A 20,269-nucleotide genomic window follows, 5' to 3' on the forward strand; every position below is an offset into this window, starting at 1 on the left:
ACCCAATAATCTAGATTTAAATCAAGAAATAACTTGATTTAAATCATGGAGAACTCCAATTATTGTGTATTGATAGTCATAGACCAGCCCCTAGAATTCACTCTTATGTATTCCTATAGTGGGGTGTATTTATTTCAGATGGTGTTAATTATTTTACCGTAAATGTCAGTTATTTACTCTGTTACATATAAACTTTATTACCCATATAAATGATCGTAGTTACATTGTATCTTCATCTCTTTGGGGATCTAAATGATATAACCCTAACTGCATATATTAAGACTCTGTGAGAGACTGTTTAGATCCGCCCTCTTTTATGTGGATGTCCAATCAGTGTTGGTTAAATGTAGTCAGTTGAAGTAATAAATTCCTCAGTGCGTGCTGTATTGACCGAGAGTTCTCCGGAGCTTGCCGTGCCTACATGTACCAGGATGCATTACGTGCAGCAGCAGCCTCTGACTCTTTCTGCTGAAATGTTCCCTTTAAACCTAACAACGACCACATAAAGACAAGTGTGCGTCACGATTAAATACTTCAATGGTTGCAGATGGTTCACATAAGTGCGTAAAACATGTTCTAGCCTCAGAGGGTCTCTAAAGCCAAAGCCCCCAAACCCCAACACATGCAAGCCAGCACATTTTTCCAGACTTGGAAAACTTAAACTGCCTCCACCTCCAACACCTTGTAAAGCTATCTACTCAGATTTACACAGTGTCACCCAAGTTTCCTAGCGTGTGATCAAGTTAATTGGTCCGTATCATTTCTGGTGAAAATCCATTTATTGTATAATTTGACTGGTTATTATACTAGCGGAACTACCAAGTTGAAGACAGCAGGACCTTTTGGAGACTTTGACATTCACGTCAACTTCCAGGTCAACGACCATTGAGCTTCAGTGATTAAGGGCCCCTTTCCAATATGCATGAACAGACGCGTACCCACACACAATCACACGCTGCCGCTAAAATGCATATTGCCCCTTTGTGTTTGTTCGGTAGCTCAATATGAGGGCTTTGTTTAGTATTGATTGTAATTTTAATTTAATTTGCCTAACATTGATTCACACTAGATATGTGTGGTTGTCATGCAAAGCTAGGTACAAATTCAATTTCATCTTGAACCCTTGCCCTAAACAGATGGAGAAACGGTTTAAAAAAAAGAAAGAAAGAAGAACAACAAAGTTTTTAATCCTTTCTAATTTGCGGACGCTTACATACACAATGACAGGACACCGACCAAATTAGCTTTGGACCGTCACGTTGCCTCAAGTTCTCATTCTTTTCTTCTTTCTTCCCCAGGTTCCTTTCTTCGGTCCGCTGTTTAACGGCGCCATCATCACCGGGACGCTGCTGCCAAGCTTGGTGCGGGCCACCTGTATCAATGCCAGCAGAGCTGTCAAGTCCCGGCTGACTCTCTACCAGAGCTTGTATCCTTTACTCCTCAAGCCTTCTGCTTCATTTACCGCTCACCGTCCCATACGATGCATGGCTCGTCAGAGGAATGCAACCATTCTTTCAAAAATCAACCGTTAAGGTTATGAGCGTACATTTAGCGATGTTTTTATGATGATTGCATTAGATGCATCCACACCGCTGAGCTTAAATGTTCAGCACCACCAGTGGCCCGTTTGGGTAAATTCATTGAGACATGTGCCTGTCACGTCAGCCAACGCACACAGCTGAGTGCTGACAGTGATCTTTATGGGCTGGCTGATTTACATACAGCTATTAGGCCGGGGCTGTTTCACAGCCTGGAGCAGCATGGGAGGTTGTGTGAGGCTGTTTTGGGCAGGAGCGCAGATAATGTGTCATCATCTATCACTACCGTTTTATGGAGCACACGGAGAGCCAAAAATAAGAGCACCCTCAACAAACGCATACAAGTGCATACAGACACACACACACACACACACACACACACACACACACACTCACCCTCATCCCTCCACCCATCCATCCCAACAGTGTGCCGTTAAGAGCCTGACTCCAGCTGTAGTTGTCAGTTGGTTTAAAGGGAGTGTAATCACCAATGGAGATGAATTAGCATGTGAATGCCAGCAGCGCAGAGTCGGGGGGTGAGATGGGGGGCAGAGTCGGGATGGCCCCTGGGGGGGGAAACCTGATCTCCCTCAACGCCCCGCTCCTCCTCGGACAGCATGTACGGCACCGCCTCACCAGAACCACGCTGCCCCTCTGGCGGTTGCTATAGAAACCTCCCCCGAGGAGGTTTCATTTGGGTGGAAGGTTAGCTTCTGTTGTTTTTGAAACGTTGACATATTTGAAATGTTTTTGAATTATTATGAGGTCTTTGTATCCTTGTCATTTACCCCCCCCCCCCAAAAAAAGGCTGTTGGTCTTTAATTATCCTACAACACACCTTGCGTATGTTGTTTTGTTTACAGTTGGGTGTGTGTAAGTATGCGTCTGCCCGTATGCGTTTCACAGTGCATCACATCCCCCCCACATCAGGCCTTGTCTGTGCGTCCCCGGGGAAATCCTGAGTGACAGATGTCTGTTACCCGACGCCAAGTGAATTAGCCCAGTGTGACTCTCTGTGCCAGAGGGGGGCCAGCCACAGGCCTGCCTGCCTCTGTGAGCCTCAGGGGGTAAGAGGGGAGGGGGGGGGGGACAGTACCGGGACTGTGCTGGGCCACAAAAGCCTTACCTGGCATTCCTTAGCAGAGGAGCAGACAGCACAAAGGCATGATCTATGAGAGGAGATAAGCGCTGCCTCTAGAGCTCTGGCACTGATAGGCTGCCAGGCCTCGCACACTCCAAGAGTGGAGATGAGTGAATGTGGCAGGCAAAGCACACAGCCAGCACGAGTATCTGCATGTCTGTTTTTTTTTTCCCTGCCTAGCTTGAGAGCTTGTGAGGACAGAAGCGATGTATTAACTAATGAATAGCCAAAAATGGTACGTGTGTGTATACCGTGTGATAAGCCCGTTTTTAGGTTTTCAGAGAATGTCCTGACTGGCACAATGATCAGCGCTGGCATAAACCAGAAGCGAAAGGCTTGTGGAGTTGCTCTTTTATATTTCCATTGGATTTGCTGTTGTATTATACCAGCCTTTTTGCACTTTTCCCTCTCCAGTCGTCATTCTTCCATTTTCTCAGGCTCTTTATCTCCTTTTTTTTTCTGGGATGTGTTTTTTTTGTGCGAGACGGAAAATCCTCGTCCTTACTTTACCCCTTCACAATGCCTTAACAATCCACACTGTCCTCTCTGCCCGTGAGGCCACTCTCCAAGGTAATTAGTTGAATATTTCTTCAAAGAGAAGCTATATGACCCCTGTGTGTCCAGATAAAAGGCCAGTATGGCACTGTGGCCCCCTCTCCCGCTCTGTCGCGAGACTCGAGAGTACTCCAGCAGTCTGCCGCAACGCTCACAGGATCTCTCAGGCTAATAGGATTTGATAATGAAAAATGACCTCCAGCAACAGTGTTTTTCAGATAGATACCCCCCCCCCCCCCCCCCCTTCGCTGTCTTTCTTTCTGCTCATCACATCCTCTGTCTCCTCCTCTCTCCTTTTCCTCAATCTCTGAACTGTGAGGGTTTGTGTAATCTGTGTACTTGTTTTCTGGCACAGGGTCCGGCTCTCATTGTCGGTTAGAATTTGTGTCAATTTCTTCCGTCAAGAAGACACAACCACGGCCTTGCATCATATCACAAGCCCCCTCGCAGACAACTCGTAATGTATCATCTATTATTTATGTGCCTGATGGAAAATGCAGCTGGTCTGGCTTTGTGTGTCCTAAGTGTATTGTCTGCAACTAGTCCACCCTTCACAGCGGCATTTTGAATAATTGAGACCACAAAATGTTCAATCTGAAACAACTTAAAGGGGAACATCACCACCTTTTTTATGTGGACGTCCATTCAGTGTGGATGGTAAATGTTGTATATCGAGGCGATAGATTCCTCAGTGTGTGCTCTATTGACGCAGAAAGTTGAGTTTGCAGAAGCAAAATCGGTTGTTTTTATTGCCTTTGACATGACAGTGACGTAGTTGGATGTGAGGAATATTTAAAGGCTGCTGTTTGAGCTTCCCAGTCTCTGCCTCTGGCTAGCCAGGCCCACCATCAGCACTGATTGGACATCCACTGATTGGTAGCGGATTTTCCCTTTTAAGGGTTTATAAAAACACCATTCTTTTTTCATCAGCAACGGAGTAGAATGGATGAATGTAATTTTGTTTACGGTACTTACTGCATGCACACAGTGTTCGATAGATTGTGCTTGGAAGACACAATGAGTTTGTCTGTGTCACCTGAACCCAGCCCGTCACTGAATGGCTTCGCCGTCTGCTGCCATTTACTGTATCATGAGGATCCTTCATACTGTCACTGTAGAATAATGTTTTCACCCAGGAGCCGGGATTCATTTCTCTCTTCAACAAGCACTTGAGTTTGATGTGCCGTGCATCGCTCTTTGTGATGTGATGGGGGGGGGGGGGGGGTATTGTTGAGGCTAAAAATTGTCTGCGCGTGTGTGTCGGGGAAATGGCAAGTTTCTAATAGGTGAGACAGTGTAAAACTGACCTTGATTCAGAGACATAGCCTCCCTACTGGACAAAATCAATAGTTTTTGCACACTGCCCTTAGTCCCAATCCTCTGCTCTGACACACACGTAAACACATACACGCACACACACACACACACACACACAGATCCATCTCCAGGCAGCGATCAATAACCATAATCTGTTTCTGCCCATCGGCAGTCATGCGAGCCAGGCTTTTAGGTGGTGTGTGTGTATATACGTGTGTGTGTGTGTATGTGTGTGTGCAGTAGCAGAAAGAAGAGAGGGATGCTTGATCCTTTCAGTGCTGAAGTCTGTCATGTTCCCTCACAGGCTTGTGTGAGCATATCTACAGTCCCCTTACTCCCCTGAATGCCAAAACGAGATGTACATAATTTCAATGGACGTATACTGAAAAACATAATGGACATGATATCCTGTATGCACTCCTTTGTGTGCTGTTGCTGCACCCCCCCCCCCCTGACGCCATCATAATAATTACAGTCACTGCATTGGTAATGACATATTCTCACACCCCTTCTGAGCAAGTTATTGTCCCACTCTCACTGTGTCTTTGTCCAACGACAGTGCGTTCTTTTGTATACTGTAAGATTCCTCACCTAGCGGAGATGAAAGTGCGCCTGTATGCATGATGGGATGTCGTGAATAGGATCTGCCATGTTAGTGTTGTCTCACATGAATTATTTAGCATCGTTGATAGGTCTAATTTGCCAGCTGTTGTGCCATAACTGTCGGCAGTCTCATAGATAATACTCAGCAGTCTATATCACTGTGGAACACGGTGCTTGACTGGGCACAGTGAGACGCCAAGCTAGTCATTATATGCTGGTTTCATGCAATGGTCTGAGCGGATATGAGGATAACTAGCCAACTTCCTGTTTATGGAAACAGGACTGGCCAACTAAAAGGTCTTATAAAAATGCCAAGAATTGTTTCTAATATACAGTAACATTCTTAATACATGACCATGACATGTGGTGCAACTTATATTAACTATCTGGTAGTGTGTCCGTATTTACTGGATACAAGCCTTTTAGTTGGAGGCAGTTGGCTGATGTGGAGTGGGTAGGTAGTTGGGGGTTGGGTTAGGGGCCATTTCTGAGTTGAAGTGTCCCTGCTTGGAGTTGGCCAGGGTGGTTTGGGCGGAGGCTGGCATTGGCTTTGATAGAGCGGTTGAGAGTTTACGCAGTATTTGGGGGGCTATGCAGAGAGGAGGGGGTCTCTCCCCCACTGAATGTTTTAACCTAATCCCATTATCAGCGTAGCGCACTGCCTCCCATCTCTTCCCACTCCTTATCCCTACCCCCCTCCCGCCCTGCTCTCCAGCTGACCAGCTGTTCCTGCCGGGACTCACGACAATGTCCGATGTGTTCAGATCACTGAGTACCCCCCCCCCCACACACACACACCCCTCCAATACGCACACACAAATACACAGAGTGCAGTCCATGCACAACCAAAGCAATTGCCCAGCCCATTGCTGGAGCCTACGAGGGCCCAGAGGGAGGAGGGTGTTAGTTAGGGGAGAAGGGGGTAGCGCTGGGGGTGAGGAGGGGGCAAGCACAGGCCTGTCAAACCAAGAGCCCTGACTCAGGAGGCAGCCCAGCTCGGATGGCATATGGCGTCTAGCTTCATACAACATGCAAAAGTATTCTCTCCCTTCGCTGCCCCCACTCCCCCCTCTCCCAGTCTCCCTCCCCTGCTGCTAATGCAGAATGACTCATAGCATTACTCTTTTTTTTTTTTTCTCCGTCCCCCCCCCCCCCCCGTCCCGTCCCCGACATTGGTTCCTCCTCCTCTTGCCACCCAGCCTGTAACAAAAGGCGTCCGCTGCATGGCACCCACACCATGAAAGCCCTGGGGGCCCAGCCCAGCCTGCACTCTTGAGGTCTGAGCATGGGGGCCGCCCCTTTTTAAACACAGGTAGAGCGGGCGTGGAACCAGACGGCCAACAGCAGGGACCCACAGCCCCGCCTGGGGTAGCGTACACACACTGCTGGTGTCAAACTGTTGTGCCTGTTAGTGTGTTTGTGTTTGTATGTATACGGAAGCTGCCTCTATTTTGTGGTGCCTCTGGTGTAACTGAAACATGGGTGTGTCTATACATTGTTGAGCACCGTGTGTTCTGTTTGTGTCGAACTGCAACCTTTCTGAGAAATAAGGCTTGTCTTTTATTTGCCATAATAATAGAAGTGCTACTTTCAAGTGTAATTTAACTCCAGGGTTAATTCAACTTTTAGATTTTTCCATTTATTTCCCCACTTTTGATGACATACTGTTAATGAACCATTTATATGGTGTGAGGGAGCTTTCAGCTGCCAGAGTAAGCCAGTTTTTATACACTACATAGGTTATAGATAAAATAAGTTTTCAACTAGCATTAGTAGAAACAGCATATCATGGTTTAAACCCAAAAATGTCATGCTCTGTGTATTTTTAAACTTGAACCCCCACCCTCACGCCCCTCCCCTTCTCTCTCCGTCTGTTATGCATTCATGTCTGACATCTGTGTGTTTGTGAGCGGCAAAGTGAAAGCCTGCAGGACTGCCAGTTTTGTTTGGGGTCGTCCAACCTGTCCCATCCCCTACTCAGGCTTTGGGTATCAGTTAGAATATCATAAACAATGATTTTATGTATTTAACTGCTTGGCCTGTATCAATTTCAGAGCATATTAGTCTGTGAATATATTATATTTAACTTAATATTGACTACTATTTACTTGCTCATGCAGGTTCTTGAAGAATTTCCACTAATATCAAATGGAAATCGTAATACAGATCTGTTTTTTTTTCATTGTTTACATGTAAACAAATAAATGAAAAACATTTAATCAATCATAGATATTCCAAGTGGTCGAGTGTCTTTTTCTATAGACACAAACTTCTATTTCAAGTACAGAAAGCATGACAATGCTGTGTTTTCATGCTGCTGCTGCTGAAGAAAAGTCTCCTCGTTCTACCTATTTCAGGTGGATTCCCACCAATCGAGCGGAGGAAGAGGATTGCACGACTTGTATTCCTTTTATTATGTTTTGTAAACACTTGAACATGTTGGCCCAACAGTGAGTAATCATCACAAAGTGGCTACTAATATGTAAAGGAATGACTGCCTGTGTTGGCTTGGATGTTAACACTCATCAAGACCCTACTCTTGGAAAGACTTTAAAAAAAAAAAAAAACTGACAAACGTCCTCGCTAAATATCAACAAAAAAATGAAATTTGCTATAAAGACTTTCCTGCTAATGGGTCAGCGAGTCCCTGTGTCCATCAGCCAGAATAACCTGACCCAAGAGTGTCTCCACTGGACTAATACCGACTGCATTTCCGTTAAGAAGACGTGTTCATTGTGATTGATGTGCGGTGGTGCTGCTTCTAGCGCGGGTGTAAAAACCTGTCTGTCTGCTTTAAGTGATAAGCATCCAGCTAGCCATTCCATCTGTTCCCCCTAGCCCTGTTTAATTAATGAACTTTCTTTCTCCGCCCCGTTGCCAGCCAGCGCAACACTAAAGCAAAAGCTGTTAGCCCTCTCAGGTTATCCAAATGGATGCATGTTCTTGCCCCCCCCCCCCCCCCCCCCCTCCTCCTCCTCCTCAATGGGTGCGTTCTCATTGATTAGTTATGTTTTGTTTTCCCCTCTTTTGTCTCAGGGTTCTTGAAGGGAGGGTTAATGAGCTTTCCTGGCAAACCCTAGCGCTTGGAATCCGGGGATAAATGGGAATAATTTTGTTGTTTTTTTTTTTTGTTTCGTTTTTTTTTTTGGTGATGGGCTTGGCAGAGATGTGAAGCCTCGTGCCACTGTGTGTTTGTGTTGTACTTGAATGATGATGTGTGTTTGTTTGGATGTGTTTGAATGGCTTTGAGGCGGGGTATATTGCATTTCATCCCCGCTGGTCCATTATTCCTCTTCAGAAGCAGGGAATCTGGAACACTCTTTAACAGTTGGGTCTGTCACCATTCATCTTTCAGCCGTCTCAGCACAACTCTTGTCCTGTCCTCTTTTTCCACCAAGTACTCTCTCCCTTCCTTTATGTCCCCTCTTCCTTCCATGTCTCTTGTTACAAGGCAGTGGACAGCCCTTTGTCCAGCTAAAGCTGCCCTCTTTTGTTTGTGCGGCCTTTTTTATCCTTGTGCTAATCGCCATGGTCGTGTGCCTGAGTTGGACCCCATATTTCACGCTCGGCTCTCCTTTGTTTGACACACCGCCCCTGATAAGAATCCCAATTCTAGGGCCTCTCTGATATTGAAATCCAACAGCGGCGTAGAAAGAGCCTTCAATCATCCATTATCTGTGCCCCAGTGATTACCATTCAATCTCCCAGGATCCAGGCTCCTCATCACCGGCCCCAGAGCTGCGGCGTCCCCTGAAAGAACCCGCATCCCTTAACGCCTGTGTCACATGCGAGCATATCCATAGACATTTCTGATGCCGTCTTGAGACAGCCCTGCACAGAATGCTGCTGGGAAATGTCAGTGAAATGTCACTCACCGTTCTACGCTGGAATCTCTTGGTCTCTGATGTGGCCCTGGGTTTTGTTTGGCACTCCTGTGAGGACACCTTGTGACATTATTGGGTTTCTTTGTCCCTAAATGGCCATTACATTCTCAATTCTTTCCGAGACTTGGATTGCTCTTTTTCGTTTTGCATGGGCTTGCGTTGCTTTTAATGTCACAGACGTAATTGGCTGTTTTAAGAAGGAATTAGTTGATTATTTATAAGTTGCACATGAATGCCTCTTTAAATGGTTCAAAGGCAGTGTCTGCTCCTCTGCTGGCCTGTGGCCATTGTTCTCTTTTCGAGGATGTCCTTGTGCCTCGCAGCATTTGCATCTTTTGCACGAAATGGTATTTTCTGCATCGACAGACAAGGCACAGCAAACAAAGCAATAACAAAAACAAAACATTTAAGTGTGCATCGCTGTGCATTGTCTGCCTCTTTTTTTTACAGAAAGCAGCCTTTGATGTGTTAATGCTGATAGTGTGTCTCATTGTCAAGTGGTGGATGTGGCTGAAAGAGAAGCACTGAGAAATATTGGCCAAAATCTTCCTGTGTCTCTCCGCTGCAACAGGCTGTAATGATATTGCGTCGATGTGGAACAAAGAGAAAGTATTGTTGGCTGCAGACACAGGTACAACACATTCTAATTGTGGGGTCCACTTATCTTAACGAAATGCATCTTTGTCATACAGTATAACATTAAAATACAGATTGATTCTAATGGTAATGAAATTTAAGAAAACTTTTGTGCTGCAGACATCCACTTATCCAACACTATGTTTAGATGCACAACAGCTCTCAGTACCTTTGTTTAATGCAGTGTACACATCTTCATTAGTTATGTATAGCCTCTAATTACTATTGATGAGACTCTAGCTGATTTGGGTACAAATCTATAGCTTTTGTTATTCTAATGAGTGTTATTTACCCTCAGATCTCTGAGCCAGGGGGCTTCGGAATGGGGCTTTGTGCAGGCAGATCTAGCCGGGGCAGCTCTAGCGACACCCACTTGTTTTTGTATCTGCCGACTTTGACCAAATCCAGTTTCCCTCCCCCCCACATCATCACCCGTCTGCATGGACGTATAGCACTTCCCGCTCCTCCATCTGTTTTTGTCCACCCATGAAAAGGTCCATTATAATCTGCAGGATGCACAGTTGATGTGCCGTGAGCTCCGCTTGAGCCAATCAAGGCAGTGCGCTGAACTTAGGCCACGAATCCAAGAGGCTCCAACCCCTCCCCCAAGTTCATTTTGATTATCTGGGCTCTCTGAGATCTTCAGTTGAACAAGTTTTTATAACAACATTGTCTCCATCATACCTCTCCCCCCCCCCCCCTATAAAAGCTTCCAGTCTGAATTGGGCTCTATGCGTGCCCACAGGATGATGGCAGGCTTCTGATTAACCCTGGAGTGACTAGCTAATGTCATTGAAGGAGGGCCACCTGGCTGTGAGACTGTACAGTCAGCTGCCACTGAAGGGCCAGAATAGGAGACGACCAGGTGTTGGGCTCCAGCCCCCCTAATTGTTGCCATGTAATAGCCTGCTTGACTGCACAATATAGCCCAGGGGCGAGGATTAGGAAAAAGCTGTTGCCAACACAGAAGTCCATTTTCTTTTTTGCTCAAGGTTTTGTGTGTGGGTTTCTCTCTGGGTGCGTGCTTATGTGTGTATACATATAGACATCCCCTTTGCCGTCGGCCTCATCCATTACAATTACAGCAGGTAGAAGACTGGGCCCCTTTTTCCTGGCTGTCCCCCAGCCCGTCACTGTCCCAGCACATTAATTTCAGACATACACAACAACTTGCTTTAGATTTGGACCCAAATATAAGTACCGATTATTGACGGTAACTATTGCAGACTTATTGTCAGGCTGAGTGCTCACTGTACAGAAAGAACACCAGTAACAAAACACAATTTCCTCATCATATCATAGCCTCAACAACAACACATTCATCCATCATTATCCTCATCACTTTGACAAAAAGATATGAGCAACTTTGCCTGACTAGTGTCTTCATATGATATTTTAAGGAAATCACAATAGAATTGAGTGAAATATGTCCAAAATGCAAACGTGAGGCCAAATGAAACCACTCTTGCCCCCAGTAACTAACCCACTCTGTGCATTCACCACAGCTGTGATCATATGTAAACCCAGCGCGAATCATTATCATTCCCGCTAAATGCCTGGCATTTTGCATAAGGCCAAGCAGCCTAATTGGCCCGATGAACCTTTCACAGAGGGGGCAATGGAGGAACAAGAGACTTCACGTGCGGCACGCCTTGGCGGGGAAGCAGACGGAGATGCTTGGCGTTAAGGCATCACAGTTATTCTGCCGCACATGCCACAAGCATCATTAAAATTGCATAAACCTCTGTTCGTTTTGTTTTAATATTTCAGCAGTGCTTGTCTGAACAGTGTTACCGTCGGGTTAAAATCTGAGCCATTTGGCATGACCCAGAGTTGGCCCACTCCTCATTAAGTGTCAGAGTGCTTTTCTAGATGTGTCAAATTATTATCAGATTATAGAACATCAGGGTACTTTGACTGCTGCCATGCTTTGGGGTGGGCACAGGTGGGTTTGAGTCTGTAGCCTGATGATGATAATCGCTCTCTAGAAAGTTGAAGAAAGAAGAGGTGAAATGCCTCATAAGTAATCAGATGGTTTTCAAGCGAAGTCTCGGCCCAGTGTGCCCTTCCCGGTTTCATCTTTGACTTTTTATTAAAAGTTCAAATTGAGATCAGATAGATGCTGTTGTCCCCTGTCTTGATTCTAAACAATTCAAATATCAGGAACTGGAGAAAAAAACAAAAAAGGACGCATATTCACCTCAGATAACTCATAAGATGCACACCTTTGTCCTGACCTAATAATGTTTCCAGATGGCTGAGGCATTCATGTCACTCTGGCCATCGTCACTGACAAAGGAGACCTTCAGAGAGAACTCTCACCCAGCCAGTCACAGAACTGTATCTGTTAATCTTCATCCCTATGAGCCTTTGCTCATCTTATTATGACTTTCTGTTAATGCACGGTGGGGGCCTGCGTGACTGTCTGGCTGTAATGGGCCTGTGTTTGATTAATCATGTCGATCCATTGTGTTTCACATCTAAGGCTGCTGTGTTACGACTCATCAATGGAGACCAGAGTCCTTTGAAAAGGAGATTGGTTACAGACTCGGCTCATCTGAATACACAAGCCCAGTAGGCTTTGATGGCAGTCATGTTGTGTTGAACAAACCGCGCTACAACAAATTATGATGTCACCAGGTATCTTGTGGCCATCGTGTTTCTCTGTGTGGTGTGAGGATGACTTGTTGCTTTATCATTTATGTTCTGCGAGCCCCCCAACAACTTGTCCTAACATAGTTTAGGGGTCAACATTGACTTTGGTGTAGGTGCTGTTCTTATGATTTGTTGTGGAGCGGAAATCGATTTTTAGTGTCCCCCAGAGGAATGGTGGGCTTCCAGAGACTCGAGAAAATGGGTGACTACTTCCTCCGGTCAACTCATAAATAACCTGGTCATGCCAGCCAGCAGACATCAGATTTTTGTCTGCAGCGGTGGCAAACCTGTGTGAAATCACTGATGGGCAGTGATGATGTCACAGGTTAGGAGTGATGTCACAGCCATAACTTCCCGTCCCGCTGTCTGAATGCCAGATGGACGGTAGAGAGGTGTGGAGGTTGAAGCTTAGAAAGCTCTTGCTGTGGGGAAAGTCACCCCTCAGGAGGTGTGATTAACCTGGGCTTACTGTTTGACCCGAGTCCTTTGGGGCTCTGAGCTCCAGTTTCCTGGACCCGCTCCTAATTAGGCCACTTGTTAAAACTCTTCTGAAACCAGCTATTCCTCCAGAGCATCTGATCTCCTGTATGTCTATGCACACCCAGAAAATGGACACACAAACACCTCCACTCATCGTAATGCATTTGTGACACATTCAGACATTTTCTGTGTCTACAGCAAAAAAGCTGTTTAATGAGACACCAAGGTTTGAGTAGCTGCCATATAAAATGGGATTGGGACACACATGCACACTCTAAAATCACCCTACTGGCTAGTTTCTGTCACACACGCTCTCACTTTATCCATCTCAATCTGTTGTTCCATCCCACTATGCCATTATTCCAGCAGCCAGCTGTATTGCCACATTCACTCTCTCTGTCCCTATCTTTCTTTCTCTCCGCGTCTCTTCGTCTAAATGTCTCTGTCTTCCTCCCCGTTTCCCCATAATCACCTCACACCTCTGAGGGCCTCTGCTGAGACGAGCTTCACACCTCAGCCCTCGCTGTGACAACAGGTACCGCTGGCACTCACCGCCTGGCCTCTCTCCAATCAACACCTGCTCGGCTTTATCCCTCTTTCTTCCCTTCCTCTTTTCCATCTTCCCCACTCACCGCTCTCCATCTCCGCCTTCTTTCTCCATAGTCCCATCCCATGTTTTAGTGTCTCCGCCAATTCTTTTCCCTGTGTATCCCCTCTTTACATTTCCCAGTCTCTCCTGACATTTTTCTGCCTCTTATCCCCTTTTCCATAATGAGCAACGGATAATCCATATTCAGTTCAATCCATTTGTCCATACCAATGCCGCATGGAGACGGCACTGTGATCCCCTGTTGATTTAAACATTTTCATGTGACACTTGTCTGCTTTCATTACCTCATATGGTAGCAGTGTAATGACTGGCAACAAAAGCCTGTATGCAAGTTATTTAAAGGTGTGTCTTGCCTGATTTTGCCACCAATCATTTTTCAAATCTGACACTTTTTCCTTTCTAGTTCACCACCTAAGCACGAGACTTAGCGCCTTAATGTATTTGTATGGATGGACAGTATTTGTGTAATATACTGCTATGAGAGTGCATGTGGTATGAGGACGTGAGGCACTGTGCCTTTCAACAAAAAAAATAATGACCACATCTGTTTTTTTTTTTTTCTTCCTGCTGCACTGGCACCGCGGCACAACCAAGCACTCCCCCCCCCTCCCCCCCCAATCCCTTCCTCTCAACAGGCCAATTATGTGACTGCTGGGAGTCAATGGCGATGTGAGCTACTCCTGAGCGCTTCTCCTCACCAAGGTCAAGCTGATTGGCCCAGGTTAATGGGCAGATGTGGGGCTAAGAGAGGAGGGGGGGTCAAGCACCTAGAGGCACCCTCCACCTCATCTCTAAACTGTCCCTCTTCACTACAAGAGGCCTTTTTACCACCAGCGCTTCTACAAACAGGATTAACCTTGGCTGCTGCTGTGGGGGCCCGAGAAGCGTAGGGAGCGTTTCCTCCCCATGCATGGCAAAGTTTTTGCTTTCATTATAAGGCTTGAATATTGTTAGTGTATCTCTAACATCTAACACAATATTGCCCAGTCCTCCATTCTTTTCAAAAGCGCTAGAAAGAGCAACCTGTCGTCTTTTTTGAACCATTTCAATCTTCTTTCAGGGCTTGCCCCTCCACCAAAACTGCACTTACCAAAGTGCTGAGGGATCTTCTGCTTACTATGGACTCCGATTCCATCTTTGCACATCTATTTCTGGATCTCAGTGAAACTTTTGACACCATTGATATTTGTATACTCCTTGACTGACTGGAAAATCAATGTGGTGTCTCTGGCCTTGGCACAAGTCTTGCTTAGCGGATAGAACATCAAAATGTTCTGATGTGTAATATGGAGTACCTCAGGGCACTGTCCTTGGCCCTCTGGTTCGTTGTCTCTTGACAACTACCACTATAACATTTCCTGAGATTGGCCACATGGCCTGTTGAGGCCTTTATATCCATTTCAGTTAGTTGCTTATTCTTTGATTACTTTAGGCCTTGTACCTGTTGTCATGTTACCATTATCCCTTTAAGTCTAGTACTTATAGTCTATGTTTGTCCTGCTGTCACTCTTCCTGAAATTTTCTCCATTTTTTCCTTTAGGTCTTTTTTAGGGGAGAATTTTTTTCTACTCAAATCGGGTTCTATGGATAGAGGGTGGAACAAATTGTGGTTTGTGATGGGGGCTATATAAATATTGAATTGACTTGACCCGACTATGAAACCTTCCTCAATAAGCAAAGAAATTTTAGCCTAGTCACTCAACATGATAAGGGCATCTTTGACAAAAGCACAGGGGTCAGGCACCCTGCTGCGCCCGTCATCTGACTTAGAAGTGGATAGAAATGGAGCTTAAGAAGTGAAATGTCAGTATGGTGCATCTTAAGACCCCTTGTAATGCTCCATTGCCTAATCTAGACCTTCAGCCTCTGCCCTGCCTTAATCAACGGAATAATGATGCGAGTCTCTATCGGTCTGCCTTGTTCATTCTGTTCTTCATTAAATGGAAAATCAGAGTAAAGACTACAAACAAAAACCTCTTCGCAAGCTTTCATTGTTTTGTACAAACAAAGCACAAAACAGTGTTCCAGTCTGGGACACTTGGGCTGAACCCACTTTAGTCTTCACCAGTCTCCGAGTCCCTGCTGCTGACAGCCATCCCTACAGCAACCAATGCAATTCACTATGGGGAGGATATTCCCTATCTTGTCTTCACCAGATAGTTCACTTGGCATTCAGACCAAATTGTTTTTTGTCGCATCATGCTTTCAGAATCTATGAACTTCCCTTTGGCAAACTCCAGATGGGCTGTCACACAGTGGTCATTGGGTTCGTCCTTTCCTGACCAAGACCTCTGTGACATTTCCTGAGATTGGCCACATGGGGAGCTCTTGAAAGAATGGCGATGGTTTAAATCCCATTACATTTCTGGGGTACCCTCAGTTCTCAAACTAATGCACTTGTAATAATTACTTTAACGGAATCTGAGTTTTAAGACCGTTCTGTCTCATAGGTCTATGGAGCTCTTTGAACTTTGTGGCTTGGTGTTCACTCTGTGAACCTTGAGACCTTTTGCTGACAGGTAAAACTGAACATAGGTGGACTCTATAATGTTAAAAAGAATCATGATGTAGACTGATAGGAAACATAGGTAATGAGGTATTTCTTCAAAACTTTACCGCCATTCGTATCTAACACAAGGACGCACATGCATGAGAACACTTGGGAGGCAATACAAATAACTGCTAATGGTTCATACTTTTCTGTTGATTGACAGTTGGTAGTTACACATTAAAACGTGTTGCAATGCTCCAGCACTTGTAAACATGGATGCTAACTTTAAAACAAAATGTTGACACCTAATGTTTTATGGTAAACAAAATGCATTCACAGGTTTGTTTCTCAGGGATACACACAAGCTGCTGAATATGAACTGCTTACATTCAGAGTACCTTTCAGTTGAGGCGTATTTTCTGAAGCCATGAACGTCCCTGCTGTCTGTGTGTGTGTGTGTGTGTGTGTGTGTGTGTGTGTGTATGTGTGTTTTTAAAGGCTGTTGAGTGAGTGAGTGTGTGTGTCAGAGGCCAGTGGTGGCGTGAGGCCTTTTGTCAGCAGGGGGACTGAGGAACACAAAGACAGAGGCTGGATGGTAAGGATGCTGCTCTCCAGAGAGACACCAGTTCAGAGGTCAACATAGGCTCTTTTGGGGAAGTGTGTGTGTGGGTGGAGGGTGTTAGTGTGTGTGTGGTGCCTATGTGTGAGCATGTGTACGTGTCTGCATGCGCTGGGTGGGGTTACACGCGGCACAAAATTGATCCCGGTGGACAGGCATTTTCAGGACAGGTCCCTGTGGACGGAGATAGAAAAAGGGGAGCGTGATGATGATGAGGGTTGGTGGCGGTTGGCGATGGGGTCCAGCAGGGATGGAGCAGCCTGCTAATGAAGAGCCATCTGAGGCCTCTATTCACCTTGAACATGGGCCACTGCAGCTGCCCTGACCTTGGCTTTGATCCACAAAGATGCTTGACCCCCACCATTCCCCCAGAGCAACCCCCTTGCCATCTGGAAGACACACATGCATATGTATACATACGTGCACGCGCCCACAGATACATATGCATGTACACGTAGGCTGACTCATATCCACATGCACATATGCCTTTACAGGTTTTATGTTGTTAGAATCCGTTTCTGGTGGTGTTTCTATCAGCAACCTAACACCGTTTGTGTTCTTTTGCATGTATCTTGCATATCTTGCATATCTTGCATATCTTGGTATTTGCATGTATCTTGTGTGTTTGGGCATAATTGACCTGTGCGTTTGTGTACTAGTGTGTTCACTCAAACATGATGTGCCAACAATAGGTCACTGGCTTTGTCACCAAGGAAGAAAGGGCAAGCAGGGGACAGGATGGTCAACAAGGACCGTTATGCACTAAAAACACATTATGTGTTGTAGTTAATAGACTGACTTAGTGCTTTAAACCTAATACTCCCTCCCCGCCCTCATAATGCCCTAACCACAACCTCCACGTCTCGAGACATCAGTCCACTTACTGAAGTTGTTTCACATTGGGAGTCTTCTTGTTACTGTCCCGATGGTTACCAAGCTCCATTGGCATTGGTTTCCCTCTCTTCTCCCTAATAGGAATGCAGCGGCTTGGAACGTAGGGGTTCCTTGGAAATTCCCAAAGTGGCGCAACCGACTTTGCTCCCACACACCGGCTTGTCGTGCTTGCCCGGTTCAGCTGTAAATGACAGTTATGTCACGGGTGACTTGGGTTGAAGTCCATCTGTGGAAATGTAGACCTGTCTGCATTTTCCTTTTCATTTATTTCATCTCTAGCTTTATGAGAGTATTTTAGAGCACAAAATATAGAGGAGCTTTTGTTCGACATAGTAATATTGTCATTCAGAAAAAAGGCTTTCACAACGTGTAACATTTTCTTTAAGGATAACATTTTGTATTTCGTGGTCCATCCTTCCAGGGAATTTTGTTATTTTCCCCCTGAAAAATAGGTCAGTGTCAGCGGGTTGGGTGTCCATGACATGGACACAGTCTTTGCATCACCGTTCTGGAAGTGTCCATTGATTAAGTTACTGCATGGAGGCAGCCGCATCTGTGCAAATGCTGGGGAACAAGCTGTGCCCGTGGCTTAGTAATTAGAGACGAGCAGAAAGGAGCGGGAGTGCGAGAGAGCGAAGGAAAGATTACCCCTCACTGTGCATCGGGTCTGATTTCTGTGCGGCAATTTTTTTTTACCCACAGATAGCATCGTACATTTACTTAAGTGAGCTGATTACGGCTCTCGCTTTCACTCATCTCCAAACTACCTTTTATTAGTCTCCCTCCCTCAGCGCCAGTCTTTCTCCCTGGCAGCCTGTCGTATATTTTCTCTCAGCTCTTGGTAATTCCACACTATCTCCCTTCATTTTATTCTTTAAAGTTTTTTTTGTTTTGTTTTTTCTCACCCGCCATAATCCATTTGTCTAACTTGGGCAGCGGAAGGAAGTGGTGGAGGAGAGGCGTGTGTCAGAGTCGAGAGAGAGCGCCTGCTCCAGATGGAGTCAATATTTGCTTTAGGAATCTCAATAACAGGCCTCCAGTCATCTGCATCTCTGATAATGGACAGCCATATGGCTCTGTTGACCCACGCTGTGTGGAAGGTTCTCTTTCTCTCTCCTCGTCCTCCCTTGTCTTTCATTTCTCGGCCTCTTTCTAACTTTTTACCGTTTCTTTTCATTAAGTCCTTCGTTCTACTTTATTTTGTCTTCCACTTATCTATTTGGGCACATTTTGTTCTTTTACAAACATGCTTTTTCTGTGTCTGTCATCCATAAAAGCCTGGATATGACCCACCACACAAAGCTGTGACCCAAGTTACCATGGCAGCAGGGACTGGCATGCCCACTCTTTGTCCAATACTGTTTCCAGCAAGTGACAGAAAACAGTGATGTTGCATGTCTGGGTATGACTGGAAGACCGACATAGAGCTCAAGAGGGAAGTGTTTGTACATGCTTGAAGTGGTGCTGCTCTGCTTCTCTTAAATGGAGATCCTGGCCCTGTCTTTCCACTCCCCTTTTCCTCCTTAAGGTAGGAAATATGAGCTTTTATTTTGAAGGGATTTCTTGGTGTTCTGTCCAGACAAACGTCCAAATATTGTGAGTTTTTGTTGAATAATGCTTTTCATGTTTTTGCCGTTTAAAAGACATGGACTGTAAAATGACTATATTACACTTATTATTTGGGTCAGAGGGTGTGTGGAACAGAACATCGCAACCATTTACGAGTATACAAACCCAATCCCTATCTTCCTGTGGTACCCTATCCTTTGTGTCAGTCTGCCCTCTGTCCAGCACTGTCTGTCCCTGTGAGCAGCTTGGCCATCGTACTCTCTGGTGCCTCCCGGCTCAGGTGCCCGTCACCCCCGCTTTGCCACGGTTCCCTCAAAGCCATTGGTCATGGCTGTTGGCCCCTGCTGTGGCGGCATGTGCCCACAGCAGGCCCCCTGCCCAGTCACTGTCTCGTCCTATCTATCTAACCCAGACCAGAGCCTCTCGGCCCAGTCCAGCCTATCTCGGCTCAGCCTGGTTCAGCCTTGGCTTCAGCGACAGCCCACTGCTATTCCACCCTGGCAGTTGTAATGAGATGAGGGGGAGGGGTCCTCTGTGTTGAGTGACTAGAGTTGTTTGTGTGTGTGTGTGTGTGTGTGTGTGAGAGAGAGAGAGAGAGAGAGAGAGAGAGAGAGAGAATGCATGTTTGTCAAGCAATTTGTTAGGTGTCGTCTATCAAAGAAACATGGTCACAACAGACAGCTGTGAGAATAATCAGACTCATTGTCAAACATGCACACACACTATTAAATCTGAAACGTGCCATCAGACAGCCCTTTGTCACTCCAATAGTTCCCTGCACCATATTTCATCCAGCACTTGCCTCCATTACACAACAGACTTACCGCGATACATCTATGATAATGATATGATAATGGCCATCGGAACGTTTTCCACCCTCATCCGGCAGCCATTTTGCAAGCCCACTTATTTATTTATTTATTAATTTGAGCTTTTCCACATTTCAAATCCGGCCATCCATCCGTCCTGCATGCTGGCTGCCCAGGCTCCAGTCACTGCTTGTCACTCTGAATTTCAAATGGCTCCAATTTTCCCCCTGATGGCACGGAGAAGTGGCAGGCAGCACATCGGGGAGGGTGGTCCTAGACATGCTGCCTGCAGCAGGGTTCTATTAGAGGGACGAGAGGGGGGGGGGGGGGGACGAGAGAGGTTTGGAGCATCATGCCAGTAGTGATGTATTCTTTCTTTCTTTTTGTATGATTATATTGGAGACTGCTTTCTTATTTGGGGCTGTGTGGCATGGCTGATTGGTCCATCTCTGCTTCTGGCTACGGTGC

The 20,269-nt window shown here is 45.8% G+C and overlaps 1 protein-coding gene across 4 annotated transcripts in view; it reads left to right on the forward strand.

Annotated features, from left to right (window-relative positions):
- Positions 1 to 20,269, forward strand: part of ralgapa2 (Ral GTPase activating protein catalytic subunit alpha 2) — an 84,670-nt gene that overhangs the window by 55,346 nt on the left and 9,055 nt on the right. For all 4 annotated transcript variants that reach the window (XM_076107975.1, XM_076107973.1, XM_076107976.1 and 1 more), the window contains one exon: positions 1,299 to 1,426. In XM_076107975.1, the coding sequence (XP_075964090.1) occupies positions 1,299 to 1,426 (128 nt within the window). The remainder of the gene's footprint in view (positions 1 to 1,298; positions 1,427 to 20,269) is intronic.

The sequence above is a fragment of the Anarhichas minor genome, unplaced genomic scaffold (assembly GCF_050575085.1).
Source record: "Anarhichas minor isolate MPS153535 unplaced genomic scaffold, ASM5057508v1 ptg000040l, whole genome shotgun sequence".
Classification (NCBI taxonomy): Eukaryota; Metazoa; Chordata; class Actinopteri; order Perciformes; family Anarhichadidae; genus Anarhichas; species Anarhichas minor.